The sequence below is a fragment of the Acanthamoeba castellanii genome, assembly GCF_000313135.1.
Source record: "Acanthamoeba castellanii str. Neff unplaced genomic scaffold scf7180000084669, whole genome shotgun sequence".
NCBI classification, from domain to species: domain Eukaryota; phylum Discosea; order Longamoebia; family Acanthamoebidae; genus Acanthamoeba; species Acanthamoeba castellanii.
In genome coordinates this window covers 26,233-42,829 of record NW_004457554.1, presented here as the reverse complement: position 1 = coordinate 42,829, position 16,597 = coordinate 26,233, and the positions used below count along the sequence as shown (strand labels likewise).

General features: G+C 56.8%; 8 protein-coding genes and 1 pseudogene across 8 annotated transcripts; 4 read left to right on the top strand and 5 right to left on the bottom strand.

The window, feature by feature from the left end:
• Positions 1-215: 215 nt before the first annotated feature.
• Positions 216-1,185, top strand: ACA1_111750 (uncharacterized protein; the record flags this gene model as incomplete). The annotated part of the gene is made up of 4 exons (XM_004341972.1): positions 216-330; positions 441-563; positions 646-799; positions 864-1,185. The coding sequence occupies 4 exons, from the start codon at positions 216-218 to the stop codon at positions 1,183-1,185; spliced, it is 714 nt and encodes a 237-aa protein (XP_004342021.1).
• Positions 1,169-2,100, bottom strand: ACA1_111740 (uncharacterized protein; the record flags this gene model as incomplete). The annotated part of the gene is made up of 5 exons (XM_004341971.1): positions 1,169-1,369; positions 1,450-1,668; positions 1,748-1,801; positions 1,879-1,932; positions 2,053-2,100. 5 exons carry the CDS (start codon positions 2,098-2,100, stop codon positions 1,169-1,171), a joined length of 576 nt encoding a protein of 191 aa, XP_004342020.1.
• A 403-nt stretch (positions 2,101-2,503) lies between these two features.
• ACA1_111730 (uncharacterized protein) lies at positions 2,504-3,098 on the top strand (the record flags this gene model as incomplete). Its single annotated transcript, XM_004341970.1, has 2 exons — positions 2,504-2,537; positions 2,722-3,098. The coding sequence occupies 2 exons, from the start codon at positions 2,504-2,506 to the stop codon at positions 3,096-3,098; spliced, it is 411 nt and encodes a 136-aa protein (XP_004342019.1).
• Positions 3,099-3,198: 100 nt separating this feature from the next.
• Positions 3,199-4,602, bottom strand: ACA1_111720 (uncharacterized protein; the record flags this gene model as incomplete). The annotated part of the gene is made up of 7 exons (XM_004341969.1): positions 3,199-3,308; positions 3,385-3,487; positions 3,564-3,735; positions 3,823-4,079; positions 4,178-4,248; positions 4,350-4,464; positions 4,531-4,602. 7 exons carry the CDS (start codon positions 4,600-4,602, stop codon positions 3,199-3,201), a joined length of 900 nt encoding a protein of 299 aa, XP_004342018.1.
• A 257-nt stretch (positions 4,603-4,859) lies between these two features.
• Positions 4,860-7,162, bottom strand: ACA1_111710 (annotated as a pseudogene).
• Positions 7,163-7,274: 112 nt separating this feature from the next.
• On the bottom strand, positions 7,275-8,218 carry ACA1_111700 (K+ channel tetramerization subfamily protein; the record flags this gene model as incomplete). The annotated part of the gene is made up of 2 exons (XM_004341968.1): positions 7,275-7,483; positions 7,573-8,218. The coding sequence occupies 2 exons, from the start codon at positions 8,216-8,218 to the stop codon at positions 7,275-7,277; spliced, it is 855 nt and encodes a 284-aa protein (XP_004342017.1).
• Positions 8,219-8,279: 61 nt separating this feature from the next.
• On the top strand, positions 8,280-10,774 carry ACA1_111690 (uncharacterized protein; the record flags this gene model as incomplete). The annotated part of the gene is made up of 7 exons (XM_004341967.1): positions 8,280-8,350; positions 8,444-8,570; positions 8,718-8,906; positions 8,963-9,693; positions 9,803-9,899; positions 10,051-10,139; positions 10,345-10,774. 7 exons carry the CDS (start codon positions 8,280-8,282, stop codon positions 10,772-10,774), a joined length of 1,734 nt encoding a protein of 577 aa, XP_004342016.1.
• A 216-nt stretch (positions 10,775-10,990) lies between these two features.
• On the bottom strand, positions 10,991-14,706 carry ACA1_111680 (RhoGAP domain containing protein; the record flags this gene model as incomplete). Its single annotated transcript, XM_004341966.1, has 14 exons — positions 10,991-11,091; positions 11,176-11,338; positions 11,427-11,790; positions 11,919-12,016; positions 12,089-12,211; positions 12,295-12,417; positions 12,537-12,668; positions 12,774-12,881; positions 12,984-13,223; positions 13,312-13,480; positions 13,593-13,749; positions 13,831-13,962; positions 13,990-14,145; positions 14,316-14,706. The coding sequence occupies 14 exons, from the start codon at positions 14,704-14,706 to the stop codon at positions 10,991-10,993; spliced, it is 2,457 nt and encodes an 818-aa protein (XP_004342015.1).
• Positions 14,707-15,799: 1,093 nt separating this feature from the next.
• ACA1_111670 (uncharacterized protein) lies at positions 15,800-16,564 on the top strand (the record flags this gene model as incomplete). Its single annotated transcript, XM_004341965.1, has 4 exons — positions 15,800-15,946; positions 16,035-16,115; positions 16,225-16,395; positions 16,485-16,564. Coding segments are annotated over 4 exons (479 nt in total), but the record flags the coding sequence as incomplete, so codon positions are not given.
• Positions 16,565-16,597: the final 33 nt, after the last annotated feature.

The window sequence follows — 16,597 nt, the reverse complement described above, 5'->3', positions numbered from 1 at the left end:
TTCGCCCTCACCACGTGCATCCTGCCGCTCATCACCCCCGAACTCATGCTCGTACGCGCACGACCACCTTCGCAGCCGCAAACGACCCATTATTCACATCCCAAAACTGACGACGGCACACGCACACGCACACACGCACCATCGCACACGCACACGCGCGCACGTTGACACCACCGCACACAATCGCACACGCACACAGTATGCGAAGGTGAGGGATGGGTACTACAGTGTGCTGTGTGGGCTGTTTGAAGAGGCGCCGCGCAGTCTCCTCGCGCTCCAGGCGCCCACCTACAGCATGCTCCTGGCCTCCCTCAAATACGCCCTCCTCTCGTACGTCAGCTCACTACACCACCGCACGCGCACCACACGACACCACCGCACACGCACCACCGCACACACAGCGTTGCTCACATGTGTGGGGCTGTTCACCGACATCGTAGGACGGACACGGATGTGGCGCGTCGAGGCCTGGAGACCCTGTGCAGCGTGTGCACGCACCACTACCACGCGCGCACCCACAACTCGCTTCCCTCTGCGCCCTCGCAACCTCTCCCCGCCGAAGCGTACGCACACCAACACCACCGCACGACACGCGGGTGTGTGTGTGTGTGTGTGTGATGAATGACACGCGTGCGTGTCGTGCAGTGGGCAATGCATTGCGGGCGGCCAGCAGGTGGTGGCCGAGTTGCTGCAGCTGCTGTTCGACCACATCGTGCTCTCCTCGTCGACGGCCCTCATCTCGCCTCGCCTGCTCCCGCAGGCCTGCAATGCCCTCTTCGGCACCATCTGCTGTCATCAGGTCCGCACACGCCGCACACACGACACACACGACACGACACTCACCGCATGCACGCGCAATGCAGGAGCTGTTCAAGCAGCTGGTCGGGCAGGTACTGGACAAGTGCCCGCCGCAGGCGCGACAGAAGGTGGCCCACGAGTTCGAGACGCTGGTCTCCGCCGACGGGCTCCAGCTGGCGCTCGACGAGGCCAACCTCAAGAAGTGGCGCAAGAACGTCGTCGCCTTCCTCCAGAACACCCAGGGACTCCTCATCTTCCACAACTCGGCCTGATTTTAGCTCCGGCACATCATTACACCATTTATTTGCTTCGTCTTCGTTCTTTCCTTCTTCGTCTTCGTTCTTCATCGTCTTCGTTCCTTCCTTCGTTCTCATGAGCCGGAGTTGACGGTGCCGTGGGCGCGGAGGGATTGCTCGAGTCGTCGGGCGAGAGAGGCGTCGAGGACCACCTCCACCCGCTGCTTGGACCCGGCCTGCCGCTTCCCGACGCTGTGACACTTCTTGGCCTTCTCCACGAGCTCCTCTCGGTCGCTGGCGTCGGTGAAGTGCAGCTTGAGCGACAACGACGACGCCTGTCCCCGCACAACACAACACGCGCTCAATTCTCTACCGCACACGCACACACCACGCACACGCACGATCGCACACGCACCTCGGCGCGGTGCTGGAGCAGAGTGGCGCAGCGATCGTCGGCAGCGTCGTCGATCTGGGCGGCGAGTTCGGCTTGGCGCTCGCGCAGGGCACGGCACAGGGCGGCCTCGAGCGTGGTGAAGTGTAGGTGCAGGTTCTCCTTGGCCCGCTCGGCCTCCTCCTCGACCCTTTGCGCGCGCGACTCGAGCCTGTTCGACAGCACCTTCAACTTTGACGCCAGCTGTGCACCGCACGCACGCACCGCACACGCTCGTCACTCCCAATCGATGCATGCGGCGCGCGTGTGGGGCTGACCGTACCGACGCCTTTCGCTTGGCCTGCAGTTTGGTCTCCTCCTTCTCATTGGCCTTGATCTTGGCGAACGAAACACCAATTTTTTATTATCAAACGGTTAATGAAAGGTAAAAGATGAAGATGAAAGGAGCTGCACCTTGTTCCTCTTCTTCTGCTTGGCAAAGGACACGGAGCCGCTTGATGACTTTCTCTGTTTGCCTGGTGTTGGGAACTGTTGTGGTGTCCCCCCCACCACACATATCACGTGGTGCACTATAAGAAGGAAGGGCGAAGAAGAGAGGTGGGTGCATCAGGTGAACTGGTGGCGAACCGCAGAGGGCAAGGGTATGGACTCGCGGCTCAAGGTTCGGCCCAACATCTGATTTAGTTTGTGGTTGTTGTCCTTGTGATGGTGATGCGTCTGTGTTGGTGTTGCACCACCTTGTTGAAGCTTCTTTTCTTTTGGGACATACAGTTGAGGATAGAAGTCACCAGATGAGAGGTGGTGACCTGTGTCCCCTCTGCACCTCATCTTGGGGGCCTGTATCTTTTTGGCTGAGAGGGGCGTTCATGACATTGTTTCGAGCGGGAACTCCTGCTCCCTTTAGCATGTTGAGCACAATACTTCCCTAAAGGGTGCTGCAGGGTGTAGAGATAGCTCTATGCCCCTTCGTTTAGCATTAGCCAATGAGCGTTTGGCCTTTTATGGTAATTGGCGTGTAAAAGAAAATGGTAAAGAAACGCTGTTCGTCATAAATCAAAATCAAATGTGGAGGTCACGCATGGGGCCGATTGAGGGCCGAGGTTGTGGCGTGGGTACGTCGTTTTCCTGCGGCACCTAATGAATGATTCCATCCACGCTGGCAGCTTTATTTTATTTTATTTTTCTAATTATACTACATATCAACCAAAGGCCTCCTTCGTCCACGATCCCTTCGCAGCAGCGCTGCCACTCTGCCGCTCCTGCCCAAGATGCCATCTTCCTCATCGTCATCATCAGTTGCGTACTACTCGACGGGCTTCAACCGACGCAAGCGAGAAGAGAGCAAGAAGAGACAAGAAGAAGAGCGACAGAGGACCCAACAACAACAAGACAGGGGAGGAGCCAAAGGCAACCAAGACGAGTGGCTGCGATCGGACGAGCGGACCGAGTCGCTGCGGGCCGGCGAGCGCCAGGTCCTGCGCCTGGGCGTGCCCTTTGCCATCGCCATCTTCATCATCGCCCAGGGCAGTACCCTCCTCTTCGGCGATAAGCCCTCTACAACCACCACCAAGGACACCACCGACTACGACAAGAAACTTCTCCTTGAAGGTGACGATGGGCGACATGGTGATGACCTTCTACTTAAAGAAGAAGAAGAAGGCGACAAGGAATGAAGTATTCAGTGGCCGCCAAAATCACGTGTATGTACATACATGCGGGGAGTACAAGATGATGAAGAAGAAGAAGAAGAGGAAGGTGAAGAGGGAAAAGAGGTTAGTCGGTGTGGAAATGTTGCGAGCTGGCGATGAGCTTGTAGCTGTAGTAGAGCACCGTCACGCCCGACGCCACGAGTCGCCACCAGACCGCCACCGGCTCGATGTTACCTGCCGCGCGTTCATTGTCACCTCCTCGTCAGTCGACAAAAGAGGTGGAAAAGAAGAAGAAGAGAAAGAGAGGTACCGGTCGTGGTCAGGATGAGCTGAGTGAACATCATGATGGCGCCCGCGGCAAACACGTTTGGTCGAATGCTGATGTTGGGGTCGTTGGCATGCTCGTCGCCCGACTACACCACACATTACAGGCATGCGTTAGCCGAACACCCGTGTGGATGCCTGTCGTGTGTCGAGCGCGGTGCGTACCTTGTCAATGCTCAAGAGCCAGCTGTCGTCATCGAGAGGTAGCGGGAACGGAAGACTGATGAGGGTGATCATGGCGATGACCGACGAGATGAGGAAGTCGACCGACAGCAGGTGGTTCACGTTGTTGAACGTCGTCATTCCGATGAGCGACGTAAGAAACGGCTCTCCATCACTGCCACACACACACACACGCCACCGCACACGCACATCAGCCCTCATGCTCTGCTTCTGGTCCAATGGTCGGCGGCAATGTACGTACAGTGATTCGAGTCCGGAGGTGCTGAGGGCCTCGGTGATGGTGACCCGCGCAAAGAAGGCGAGGAAGAGCGAGACGAGGGCGATGTCGGTGATGATGGCCTCCTCGATGATGACGTTGGCCACCGTCAGCCCCACCAGCACGGTGCAGATGATCGACAGATAGCTGGACAGGCCCACGGTGAGGTTCTCGCGATAGAGGGAGTAGACGATGACGCCGGCCAACGCGTAGCTCACCACGCTGATGATCAACATCAGCACCTGACGATCGTTGCCGCACACAATGAGTTGCGCTCAAGTGCGTGCGCGTGTGTGCGTGCGGTGGTGCGTGTGCGGTAGTGCGTGTAAGATGTAGGCACCTTCATGGCGGCAGGGCGAGAGTACATCTTGATCTGCATGGCCTTGGAGGTGAACATGATCAGCGCACGACCTGCACGGCTTGCACGAGCAGGAACAAGGGGCCTGCCAGAAACGAAAGATGAGCGTTATGAAGAAGGAAGAAGAGAAGAGAGAAGATGGAAGTTACGGTACCAGACCAAGAGATGAAGAGGCCGTAGGTTGACTCAAGTTGCTTGGGCAGGTGAGGTTGCACGAACATGCCCAGAACTAACAAGATGACGCTCTGCATCAAGTACGCCACAAATCGCTGCACAACGAAATGAATCAGTTGAGGGAAGATGAAATAAATGCATCAATCCGCGCGTCTACGTACGAGGTTGAGGAAGAGGGTGGGCACAAACTTCTTGAGGCCGATGACGGTGAGATGAAAGAGGACATAGCCCATCGAGGATCGCAGCAGCAGATAGTACGAATATCCAAGCGATAACGGCAGAAGGCCAAGAGGCGAGAGGTAAAAGAAGGCATTGAAGGCCCACCCAATCAATCCAAGACAAAACATTCTCTTTCACCTTTGCCTCAAAGCCTGGGCGAGTTGAAGATGGAAGAACAGATTTGGCGCGAAAGATTCTGGTGCAATTTTATTTCCCTCCATTTTCTTTAGTGAATTATTTTCCTTTTGGTGGCAAAACAATCTATTTTCGCTCAGCCGTACACGACGTCCGAGGTGCGCATGTCGAGCAGGACGAGCTGGAAGATGTCCCACTGCGTGCGGTCGAGGAACTGCCACAGCTCCCGCTTGACCTCCTCCATGATGCCCTCGTCTCTTGTCTCACACATCGTCTGCGTGTTTCACCCGCGCGGACACATCGCACACACCGCACCCACCGCACACGCACCACGCACGCGTCAACTTCTTGCAAGCAGTCCCTTCGACAGTGAGCTGCCCCGTACCACGGCCGAATAGAGCGCAAAGTGGAGGCTGTTGTGCCAGCCGGGCACCGAGAGAAGTGGGTAGTCCTCGGGCTCGCCTGCACAACGGCCAGTGTGGACGGCAGCAGTGAGGCGATCAACAATCACTAGTGGAGATTGGGAGAAGGTACCCGCTGGTGGGGTGAAGAGGAGTCGGTCGGGCTTCGCCTCGCCGTCATCGCCGGTTGTCGGTGCAAAGTCTCGTAACAGCGATCGCGCCTTGCTGTATTGTTTCTGGGTCATGTGGCACGCAAGCCATTAGTGTCGGCGTTGTGTGCATGCATGAGGTGCGTGTGGGGGTGCTTAACGTCACACGACGCGACGCGACGCGACACGCTACACGACAGTGTGTGGAGGGGGAGTACCTGCAGGAGGTGCAAGAGCAGCAGGCACACCTTGGCGCTGGTGAGCGCTTTGGTGTAGAAGGAGTCCATGGGCATAAAGTACAGCGGCGGCTCCTTGCGGCCGGCCGCAGTGGTGGCTGTCGCCTCTGGCTCCGGCTCTTCGCTCGCCTCCTTCGGCTTCGGCTTCCTCTTTGCGTCCTTTGGCGGCGGGGACGACCCACCGACAGTGCGCCTCTTGCTTCCACTCCCGCCCCCGCCCGCAGCTTTCTTTTCATTGACGTCCACCTCCTCCAGATCTGGACGCGCGTTGATTGTCGCATGAGCTGATGCCATGTGTGTGTGTTGTGTGTGTGTGTGTGTGTGTGTGGTGTGTGTGTGTTCATGTGTGTGTGTTCATGTGTGTGTGTTCATGTGTGTGTGTGTGTGTGTGGTGCGCGCGCGGAAAGAGTACCGTGTGGATCAATGGCGAGCGAAGGGATCTGCGAGATTATGGTGTGGTACGTGGTGGCAGCCATGGCGTAGTCACCTGCAGCCGCACGTGCGTAAACAAACCGCAAAAGACACACAAAATAACAACAATAGAAAAGAAAAGAAAAGAAAAGAACACGAGCTCGGTCACGATGATTACGTTGGAAAAGGAAGCACCGAGCGGCGTGCTGGTAGGACGTGAGGCCTCCCATCGGGCTGTACTTCAGCTGCAGGCCCGCCGCCGCCTGGAAATAGGTCGCCGCCTCCATGTGCTTGCCCATTCTCTGTAGTCGGGCGCGTACATGACATGCGAGCGCGCGTATCGTGGGGTGAATCTGCGTGTTGTGTGTGTGTGTGTGTGTGTGTGTGTGTGTGTGTGTGTGTGGCGTCACATAGGTGGGATACCTCCAGAATGGACGCCATTTCGTAGTAGAGGGCACCTGCTTGGTTCTCCCTCTTCTGCGCCAAGTGTATCTGGGTGTACACGTGCGTGTCGTGTGTCGTGTGTCGTGTCGTTGGTCGTGTGCGTGTGCGTGTGAGTCGTACAAGGAAACACTGCGGTAATTGGCGGTGTGTGTGACGGCGAGTGGTACTTTGATGGCGGCCACATAGCAGTCGATGGCGTGCGCGACGTTCTCTTCAAAATTGAGCGACTTCGTCTCCTCCAGCTCCATCTGAAGGCCAAAGAACATGTGCCCTGCTCGCCTCACACAGATCAGCCACGACACACACGACACACACACGACACACACGACACACACGAGTACCGGCATTGATGAGGTGGTGGGCCTGCTTGGAGGGGTTGCCCAGGGCCTGCTCGCAGCGTGCCGCGGCCAACGTGGCAAACGCCACATAGGGGTCATCGCCCAGTCTGGCCGTGGCCACGAATGAGCAAAGCACGCGGGCGCCAGTGTAGCCAGAGTCGAGGGGGCAGGGCCTGGTACCGCTTGGCCTGGTCGATCCACGAGAGCACCTCGGTAAGGCCCTCTTCGGTGTTGGACCGCTGGTTGAACACGAAGCGCCTGATGTGCGTGCCCGTCATCAGCCAACCACGATTGGCACAATAATCGAACAGAGATGAAAGATGGGCACTGCGCACTTCTTCGTCAATTTCTGATGCAGGGTTTTGTAAGATTGAAGCAAGTGGTGGTCGATCAAGTTGGGCGACGGTTCCTCCTCCACCTCCGCCCCATCCAGCACCACCGGCACCGTCCCCGCCTCCATCTTCTCTTTCTATTGATTTATTCTTTTTGTACATAAAAACGAAAATTCTCGTTCAAATATTTAATTCCTTTATTTTCCTTGTGCGGTCCGGACCGTGAGTGTGCAGACACGACTAGGGAGTGAGGAAGTCCTGGGGGAGGTTGAGGGCCTGCTTCCAGTTGGCGCTCGAGCTGAGCTTGGTTTGGTTGAGCCCGATGACGCCGTTCAGGTCGGCGTGGGCGAAGTTGGCCCTGGCGACATTGGCCCCGGTCACGTTCGCTTCGCACAGCCGGGCGCCGGTCAGGTCCGAGCCCGTCAGGTCCGCATAGCGCAGGTTGGTGCCTGCACAAACGCGCGTTAGCCGCACGACATGCATCACCGCACACACCACCGCACACGACACGACACACACCACCACACGACATTCGCACCACGCAGATCGGCGTTGCGCAGGTCGCACTCGACCAGGCTGGCGCTGCCCAGGAAGGCCCAACGCAGGTCGACCCCGTTGAAGTCGCACTTGAAGAAGCGGGCATCGGACAGCGCCATTCCGCTCAGGCTGAACCGGCGCATGTCGACCCCGCTCACCTGCGGCTTGCTCTTGTTGATCAGCCGCACGAACTGGTCGTCCGACATCGTGATGTAGCGCTCATGCATCCTCTTTTCCTTCTCCTCCTTCTTCTTCACCACCGCCTCCTTCAGCACTTCTTCTTCTCCTCCTCCTTCTTTCAAGTTATCAGCTGGTTCCAGTACAACGCCATCGACGGTGTCAAGAGCAGCGACCAATCGGGTGAGGCCGAAGCGCTCGGCCTCCAGGCGCAGATTGGTTCGGGCCTCGGCCTGGTTGGCCGGGGGCAGGTCGCGGCCGCGCAGCCAGGCGAGCAGGTGGTCGAACGCGTCGGCGTCGCGACCGGCGAGCACGATGCGCCCGTTGGGGTCGCGCTCCAGCTGGCGCCACCCCTCACCGGCGAAGATCGCGGCCAGCACCGAGTCGGACTCCGACCTCAGCACCCCCACCCGCACGGCAAAGTGGCGGCCCCCGACGTCGAGCTGCACCACCTCCTCCTCTCCGTCCATCTCTATTAAATGAATGGAAAAAGTGAGGGAAATGCCATTTTCTTCTTCCTTTTCCAGTACGATGGCCGCCGTTACGGACGATCGGCTGCGCACCGAGATTGAGGGCATCTTCAACAGTGCCAAGGACTTCCGGTAAGATCCTTAAGCTTCATGGAGGCCTCCATGCATTGCTCTGTCTTATTATTCTTGAATTTACAACTTAATCTATGATTATGGATTGAGTAGGACGCTGTCGGTGGGCCAGATTTGTGGGGCATTGAGCGAGCCGGACAGCCTGGGCGCGGCGGCGGTGGAGGCCAACAAATCGCGGATACGCCAACTGGTGCTCGACGTCGGCAAGCAACAGGCCAAGGTACGCGCACGCACACACATCACCGTGCACACCGCACACGCACACATCACCACACGCACACATCACCGTGCACACCGCACACACGCACACGTCACTGCGATGCGCCACGACACGACACACGGCGTGGCACTGATCGGACGCGCACAGACACTGAACAGGAACAAGGGCGAGGGAGAGGCGACGGCGAAGAGGAAGAAGGAGAGCGGCGGCGGCAAGTACGACCACCCGTTCTTCGCGTCGTCGTCGGGCGACAGCCAACACCACGACGAGGACGAAGGCGGACAGATGGAGCACGAGGGCAGCGGCGGAGGAGGAGAAGAAGAAGAAGAAGAAGAAGTGCGGAAGCCAAAGACGACGACCAAGAAGAAGCAGAAGGAGAACATGAAGGAGAGGAAGGCAATGCCGCCAAGAAAGCTGATGACGGCGAAGAAGAAGAAGAAGAGATGGAAGCGAAGGCCCAGAAGGGAGGGAGGAGAAGAAAGAAGAGAGGGAAGGAGGAAGACAAAGAGGAGGAGGGCTCGCCCCGCGGCACCAAGGCAGCCGCTGCCAAGAAAAAGAACGAAGCCGGTGATGATGACGATGACGATGACAAGAGCGAAGACGAAGAGGAGGAAGAAGAGGAAGAGGAAGAGGAAGAAGAGGAGGAAGAGTCCGAGTTCGAAGTGGATGAAGAAGAGGCGGAGGAAGAGCGGAAGCCCAAGCGAAGAAGGCTTCGACTCGACGAGAACGGTGAGGAGTTGGATGAACGAAGGAGGAAGAGAAGAACGACGACCACAAAGAAGAAAAAGAAGAAGACCAAAGCGAAGGCCGCCACCAAACAGCTGCGAAGAGGGCGAGCAAGGAGGGCGAAGGCGACTTCTACAGCGACTCGGAGCTCAAGGAGCTCGGGCGAGATCGACGACGACGACGAGCGGGCGACTACCACCAGCAGCAAGCCGGCCGAAAAAAGAAAGAAGACGGCAGCGACAAAGAAAGCGAAAACGAAGAAGAAAGCGACGAGGAGCTCAAGCGAGGAGGGGGAAGAGAAGGAGGAGGAGGAAGAGGAGGAAAAGAAGAGTCCGGTGACGAAGGCGAAGACGCGCCTGGATCGGATCAAGAAGACGATCAGGGATTGCGGTCTTAGGTACGCGTACCCGCCCTGACGTAGGTCTCCCTCTGGAAGCTCATGTCTGGCGCTTCGTATGCGCGTGTGTGCGTGTGTCGTGTGTCTTGTGCGTGTGTGTCGTGTGTAGGATTCCTCCGCGTGCGTACAGCAAGGACGAGAGTGAGACGCTGGCCAATCTGCGTGCGCTCCTCCGCAAGCACGGGCTGAAAGAGCGCATGAGCAGGGTACACACACACACACACACACACACACACGCACGCACGCACACACGCACGCACGCACGACACACACACACACACAGAGAGATTTTGGGATGGTGTTTGAAGCCGCCGCTACTTTGTCTGAGGATGCTGATTGTGCCACAACGCAACGCAGGAGGAGAAGCAGCAGTTCAAGGTGAAGCACGAGTGGCGCCAGGCCGTGCAGGAGCTGGACACCAACCTCATCATCAACTCCCAGAGCAGGTACCATACCGACACAGTCTATTCTATTCTATGCTATTCATTGCTGCTTGTTCTCTTTGTCGTGTGCGGTCTTGACATCGCACACGCACACGCACACGCACACGCACACGCACACGCACACGCACACGCACACGCACACGCACACGCACACGCACACGCACACGCACACGCACACGCACACGCGTAGGTCGCGACGTTCGCGTAGGCCGGTGAAGTACACTTTCTCCGACGCGGAGGAGGAAGAGGATGAAGAGGAGGAGCGTTCGGGAAGTGGTGAAGAAGAGGAGGACAAGAAGAAGAAGAAGACGCGCAGCACCAGCCGCAAAGGGAAGCCGAACAAACGGAGGCGGGAGGACACCAGCGGTGAAGAAGATGAAGAAGAAGATCTGGGCAGCGGCGGGGAAGAGCCAAAGAAAAAGAAGGCGAAGAAGAAGATGAAGGAGGCCGAAGAAGACGATGATGAAGTAGAGGAAGAGGATGAAGAACCGCAGGGGAAGAAGAGGGGGGGAGGAACCAAGAGAGGCGAGCAGCTGAAGGAGAAGAAGAAGCAAACGACGCGGAAACGCAAGAGAAGGGGCGGAGACGACGACGAGGAAGAGAGCTCTGACTTTGAGCCCGCAGAAGAGGACGACTAGAAACAACAACAACAAGAATAAGAAGAAGGGTGTAATGTTGCGCTCTCTTTGTGCGAAACGAGTGTGGTGCTTGTGGTGCTGACGTCAGCGGCTTCGCCTCCGCGTCGCGGTGGATGGTGGTCATCGTGTGTGTGCTCTAGAGTCCAGTGTTGGTTCAGCCAGGGTTTGGGTGTGGGTTGTGCTGGCCGGTCGGAGCTGTACAGCTGCTGACACGTCTCAGAGGAGAACGCCTCGCCAGTCGTACCAGCCGGTCATCTTCTTCTTGCTCGTGTTGACCTGCCGCTGTGAGCCCACCTCCACTCGTGGCGTGCCGGGACCTGTCACGCACAAGTTGAACCATTAGCGCATGTCGTGCGTGCCGTGCGTGTCGTGCGGTGGCTGGTAGTCGGGACGTGACGTACCCTCCTTGCATCGGTGGAAGATGACCTGCCGCCAGGGCAGCTTCTTGACCTTGGCGTCGGTCGCCGACGCCGCGTTTTCGATGACCACCGTGGCCGATATGAGGGACTTCTCCGGCGCAAGGATCAGCCGTCGTAGCCAGTCGGCGCCGAGGTGAGTCGTCACCTGTGTGCGTGTGCGTGGGGCGTGCGCGTGTGTCGTGTGTGCGGTGAGTTTGGGAGAGCGAGGCGCATGTGTGTGCGTAGACGCGTACCCATTGGAGGCGCTGCGCAAGCACGTAGACGTCGTTGCCCAGCCACAAATACACGTCGAGGCCCTCCTCCACCATCTCGCGGAGCGCTTCCACGGCGCCCGGGAGCGGGTCGTCGCTGTCGCCACTCGGCTCGACCATGATGGACGGCACGACCGGTGACGCCGGGGCCGGCACGGCTGGTGTCGACGGGTCGCTCGATGATGACTGGAGGCCAGCAGCAACGTCGAAGACGAGGTTCTCGTAGTCGACGAGAACGACGGGTGGGCCGGAGTGGAAGGCGGAGAGGGTGAGCGACGAGGCCGGCTTCGGGCGGTCGCACTTGGGCAGGCCCCACACCGCCAGCGTTTTGTCGAACGAGCACGACCTGACAGAGAACGAAGCCCAATAACTTAAATTAATAATAGTTGCAATCAAACAAATAAAGAGCACGAAAGAAAGAGAAATAGAAAGAGCAAACCAGAAAAAGAAAGAGAAAGGAGGTAGGTAAGGTACCAGGCCTGCCAGCTGGTCGTCTTGTGGTCCCACACCTCGACCACCTGCCTGATGGCGTCGCCGTGGTACGGCGGCAGCTCGCCCAGGTTTTTGAATGTCTGCCAACCGGAAAAGTGCGGGTGAGCTTCGACTGCTGAACTGTTTGGAGGGTTCAACGGGGTACGGCGCACCTTGGTGTCCCACAGGCAGATGCGCTTGTCCCAGCCGAAGGTCCACACCACGGAACCAAAGTCGGCCAGGCCGTAGCAGTAGCCACTGTGGGCGTTCTGAATCTTGTACACCTCATCCAGGGACTGAACGATCAACGTGCGAGTGAGCTTTTCCGAGAAGGCCGTGGGAGTCAGGGTGCAACTGCGCGAGTGGATTGGACACGTACGTGCGCGTCCCAGATGATGATCGAGTAGTCATCGGATGCGGTCCACACGTGCGAATCGCCCACTGGCATGATGCCGTTGATCTTCCTCGAATGGGCGGTGAACTCTTTGACCAGCTCGAAGGTCTGAAACCGCGGATGTGTGCATGCACGTTTGGTGTACAGGGCGCAGGTCAGCGCTGGACGTTCAGCAACGCCAAGGAAATGGGGGAAGGGAGGAGGGGAGGAGGAGGGAACCAGCGTACATTAGCGTCGTAGACTCGCAAGACGCGATTGATGTCAGCGGTCCAGATTCGTTCGCCCACGGCCTGGGCCGTGAGCACCAACACACCGCGGGCCAGCTCCTTCTCACCAATCAGCTCCGGCGAATCCGGGTCCTGGTTTTATTAATTGTTTTTAATAAAACAATCAATAATAATAAAAAAATTGTGATCAGTGGATGCATGTGGTGTGTGATCTGCGGGGGGGAGGAGTTCACGTACGTCGATGTTCCAGATCGAGATCTTGTCTTCGCCGGTGGTCCACACTGTGTTACCCACGTGCGCCAGTGCGTAGACGGGACCGGGGAGCGACTTGACCAAATCGGCAGACTGATAAAGGGTCTCAAGTGTTAGCAAAGTGCGCGCGAGTAGACGTCTGTGGGCTGGTGCATAGTGGGAGCGACGTCTCAACGCGAATTGAGGGAGCAATACCGTGGCATTTCGGATCTGAAGCGACTCGCTGGTGCCGAGCCACATGTTGGCGTTGACGCACTTGAGGGCGTAGATGGTGCCGCCGCTGTTGATCTCCTTCAGGAACATACGGTCCTCGACGGAGTGGATACGCACGATACCCAGCGAGTCGCCGGACCACACCAGCCGGTGGTCGGACGTCGTTGCCATCGTTTGCACCGACTTACGATGACCCACGAACTTGGTCAGCAGGAACGCCGGCTGTACACGGTGACGAGAGATCAGCACAAAGAGCCCAACAAGAGGCCACGAACGTGCACATATGCGCATGGGGGGTGGTCGACCATACCGGAGGGAGAGAGGAGATTTCGAAGGAGGAGGTGGGCGTTTCGAACAGCTGATGCACGTTGTCGATCATGAACTGGGCCAGGGTGTTGATGCTGGCCATGAAGTTGAGCGAGACCATGCCGTCGGTCTGCGAGTTGGCCTGTTCCCACAAGAAATTGGGACCCACGACTCTGTTGCGTTGTACAACGAGATACGCGTATCAGCGATTCTGTGTGCGTGTGCGTGTGTCGTGCCACGACGAGCGTGGCCTTGCACCAAGAAAGCGAGCAGGCGAAACAGTACCGTGCCAAGTTTTCGGAAGTCATCATGTTGATGGTCCTGTTGACCTGGATTATGTGCAGGAGGGCCAGAATGGCATAGAGAGTGTCTCTGTTCACCTCGGGCAGGCAGTAGAGACACTCTCGGAGACCCTTTACCTTTTCCTCGAACGTGGCACCACCTTTGAGAGAGCGTGGGTTGTGGGTCAGTGACGCTGGAGTGTGGTTTAAGGTGAGAAGAAGCGAGGGAGGGGGGACTGAACCCATGACAGCGATGAAACGATCGGCGAGCTGTTCGGTGAGAAGGGGCTGGGGCAGCTCTCGCAGGAACAGCTTGAGCAAGCCCGTGGCCACGTGCGGGTCATCCGTCTTGCCGCGCAGTACCTCATCGCTACCTGCACCACACACAAGAGAAAAGGCACGACCGTGATCGTAAGCTGATCTGCTGACGGGAAGTCGTGCCGATGCGTCCCTGTCCATGACGAGCTCCATACCGTCAGACTTGTTGAATAGCTCCCTGAAGTGGTTCAGCTCGGTCTGGTTGGCGCTTATCCTGAAGATTCCTTCCAGCTCGAGCCCTGCATTGTGTTGTTGTTGTTGGCCTTCATTTAGCTCGTTGCAAGGAAGGGGGTCGCGCTACGTTCGCGCAACTTCCACCAAACGCGACTTTGTGCACGAGATTATTGTGTTTTCTGAATAAAAACGTAATAGAAAGAATTAAGCTAAAAAGGGGGCAGATGTTGGGCACCTGAGTTGAGGAGGTACTCGATGCATTGCTTGATAACCAGGGGGATGCGTAGCGTGGGGAATTTCAGCCGCTGGTTGAACATGAGCACCTCGAGAGCGACGCCGAACTGCCCCGCGCCCTCGCCGCTTTGGAAGATGCTGCGCAGGTCCTGCGACGAGATCTTGCCCGCCTCGGCGCTAGCTGACAGCCCTCCTGCGTCACAGCCCTTGGCCGATTTCTTTCGCTTCGCAATTGTCGATTTGTTCTTCTTTTCCTTCTTGCTCTCCTTTGCCTCGCTTGCTGCGCTCAGCAGGGCCTCGCTAGCCACATTGCCGACACCGCCAGCAGGCATCGAGGCCGATCTGTCCTTGACGCTGCTTCCCCTCTTCTTCGTGATGCCTGGTACGTACATGATGTTCCCCTAAAGTCTTCTAATTCTCATAAATGGTCGTAGAGTAGAATCACTAATTTCCTTGTCCTTCGATTCTCTCGTCGCTGTGGAAGATTGGAGGCTTCCAATTTCGCTCGGCCAGGTCTTCGGTTCGTGAATTGGATGAGAAGAGGTGATTGTGCCACAGGACAAGATGTTGCACGGAGAAACAAGTTGCCGTGGTCAAACCGAAAAAATTATTATAAATAATTCATTATCGAAATTCTTGTCAAAGCTAAATTCGGCCAACCAAGTTACCTGAACTCTTGACCTACAACAGTCACGCTGGAGGCACTGGATAACAACGTGTAAGTCCCAAACAGGCTTGCCCTCCTGTGTGGTTCTTCTCCTTCTACTGGAGCAGGGAAAAAGAACAGCTGACCACACAAAGAGTGAGTGTCACCCAAACAGCCTGTTCCATAAAGCCCAAGCCAGCTTGCCACTCAACCTTGCACATGCTCCTCTTTTTTTGTTCATTATGTTATTTTTCAGTTTCCTTTATTTTTAATTCAGGAGAACAAGCAGCTAAGGGACTGAAGGAGGCAGGGCAATTGAGGCAGGCTGGCCTCAGCAGAATCTGAACACAAGATGATCTGGATTCTGTGTGTTGTGCATGTGTGTGCGTGTGGTGGCATGTCCGCCATGGCAACTTGAACAGGAAACAAGAAAATTGGCAGGAAAAATATTTTTTTTTCGCCGTTGCGTTTAGGCGGGAAAACGTGGTAATCCGCATCAGATCGAAACCAACGCTCGGCCGGTGAGGAATTCACAATGGAACGCGCGATTTATGACCACGATCTTGCTCAGGCTTGGGCTGACGTAATTCTCCTTGCTGCAATGCAGCTCGATCGAAACCGTTCAAACAAAATTCTTATTCTTATTTCTTTTTCTGTGCTAGGCCTCAGATACGTCTTTTGATGGTGCCCCCTACAAGCACGACTACAGGGAAGATGCGTACGCCTCCAAACTTTCTACTCGCATTTTCTGGCCAATCTTGCTCAAACGATTACATTCACAATTTGGATGGCAATCGTGCAGGGGCTTCTGCAACGAGGATAACATGGCAAACAGTGCCATGTACCTGAACAACGCACTCTCCCTCCTGGGCATCTCTTCGCCGATCGAGGACATGCTCAAGATGGCCGACAAAGCCCTGCCGCTTACTCCCGTCACCATCTCGCAGGTCTTCAACTGCATGTATACCCTCTTGCGGCTGCGCCAGGTACGCTCTCGAGATGCTTCTCCGTCTTCCCTGGGCCTTCCTTCCTCTTCTTCTTCTTAGCAAGCGTACCGCTGTGGTGATTGTACAGGACGCTCAGCAGCAGCTCGAGAGAAAGGCCGATGACCTCGCGGTGTCCCTTTCACAAGAACACAGACTCGCCGCCGAGAAGGTTCGCCTCTACTGTCTTTCTTCTTCTTCTTGAGTGATCTGAAGCTGATTGAGCAGTTCTTGCCACTGCACTCGACAACCAACGTGTCGAACCCACACGCAACACACAGAAACGACTAAAGGATAGAGTGGACCAGTTGGAGCGCGAGACGGCCCTGTGCCAGGCGCGCGAGAAGTCCCTCAAGGAAAACACGGATAAAGAAAAGGCCAAGTGGAACCTCGAACGACAGGAAACACGCAAACAGCTTCTCGCTCTCCAGGGAAAGGACACCCAGTATCTGGTACAACACACGCACACATGCTCGCGGAGTGCTGCATCTCCTGAAACTAAGCAGCATGAGCTCACTCTCGCCACTTTCCTCCGACGCAGCACGAGATGCGCAAGAAGGAACGTGAGTACGAGCGACTCAAGCAGACGCTGCAGCAGTACATCGCCGAGAAGAAAGTGGCGTCGAGGAGGGCGACCGAGCTTCTCAATTCCGT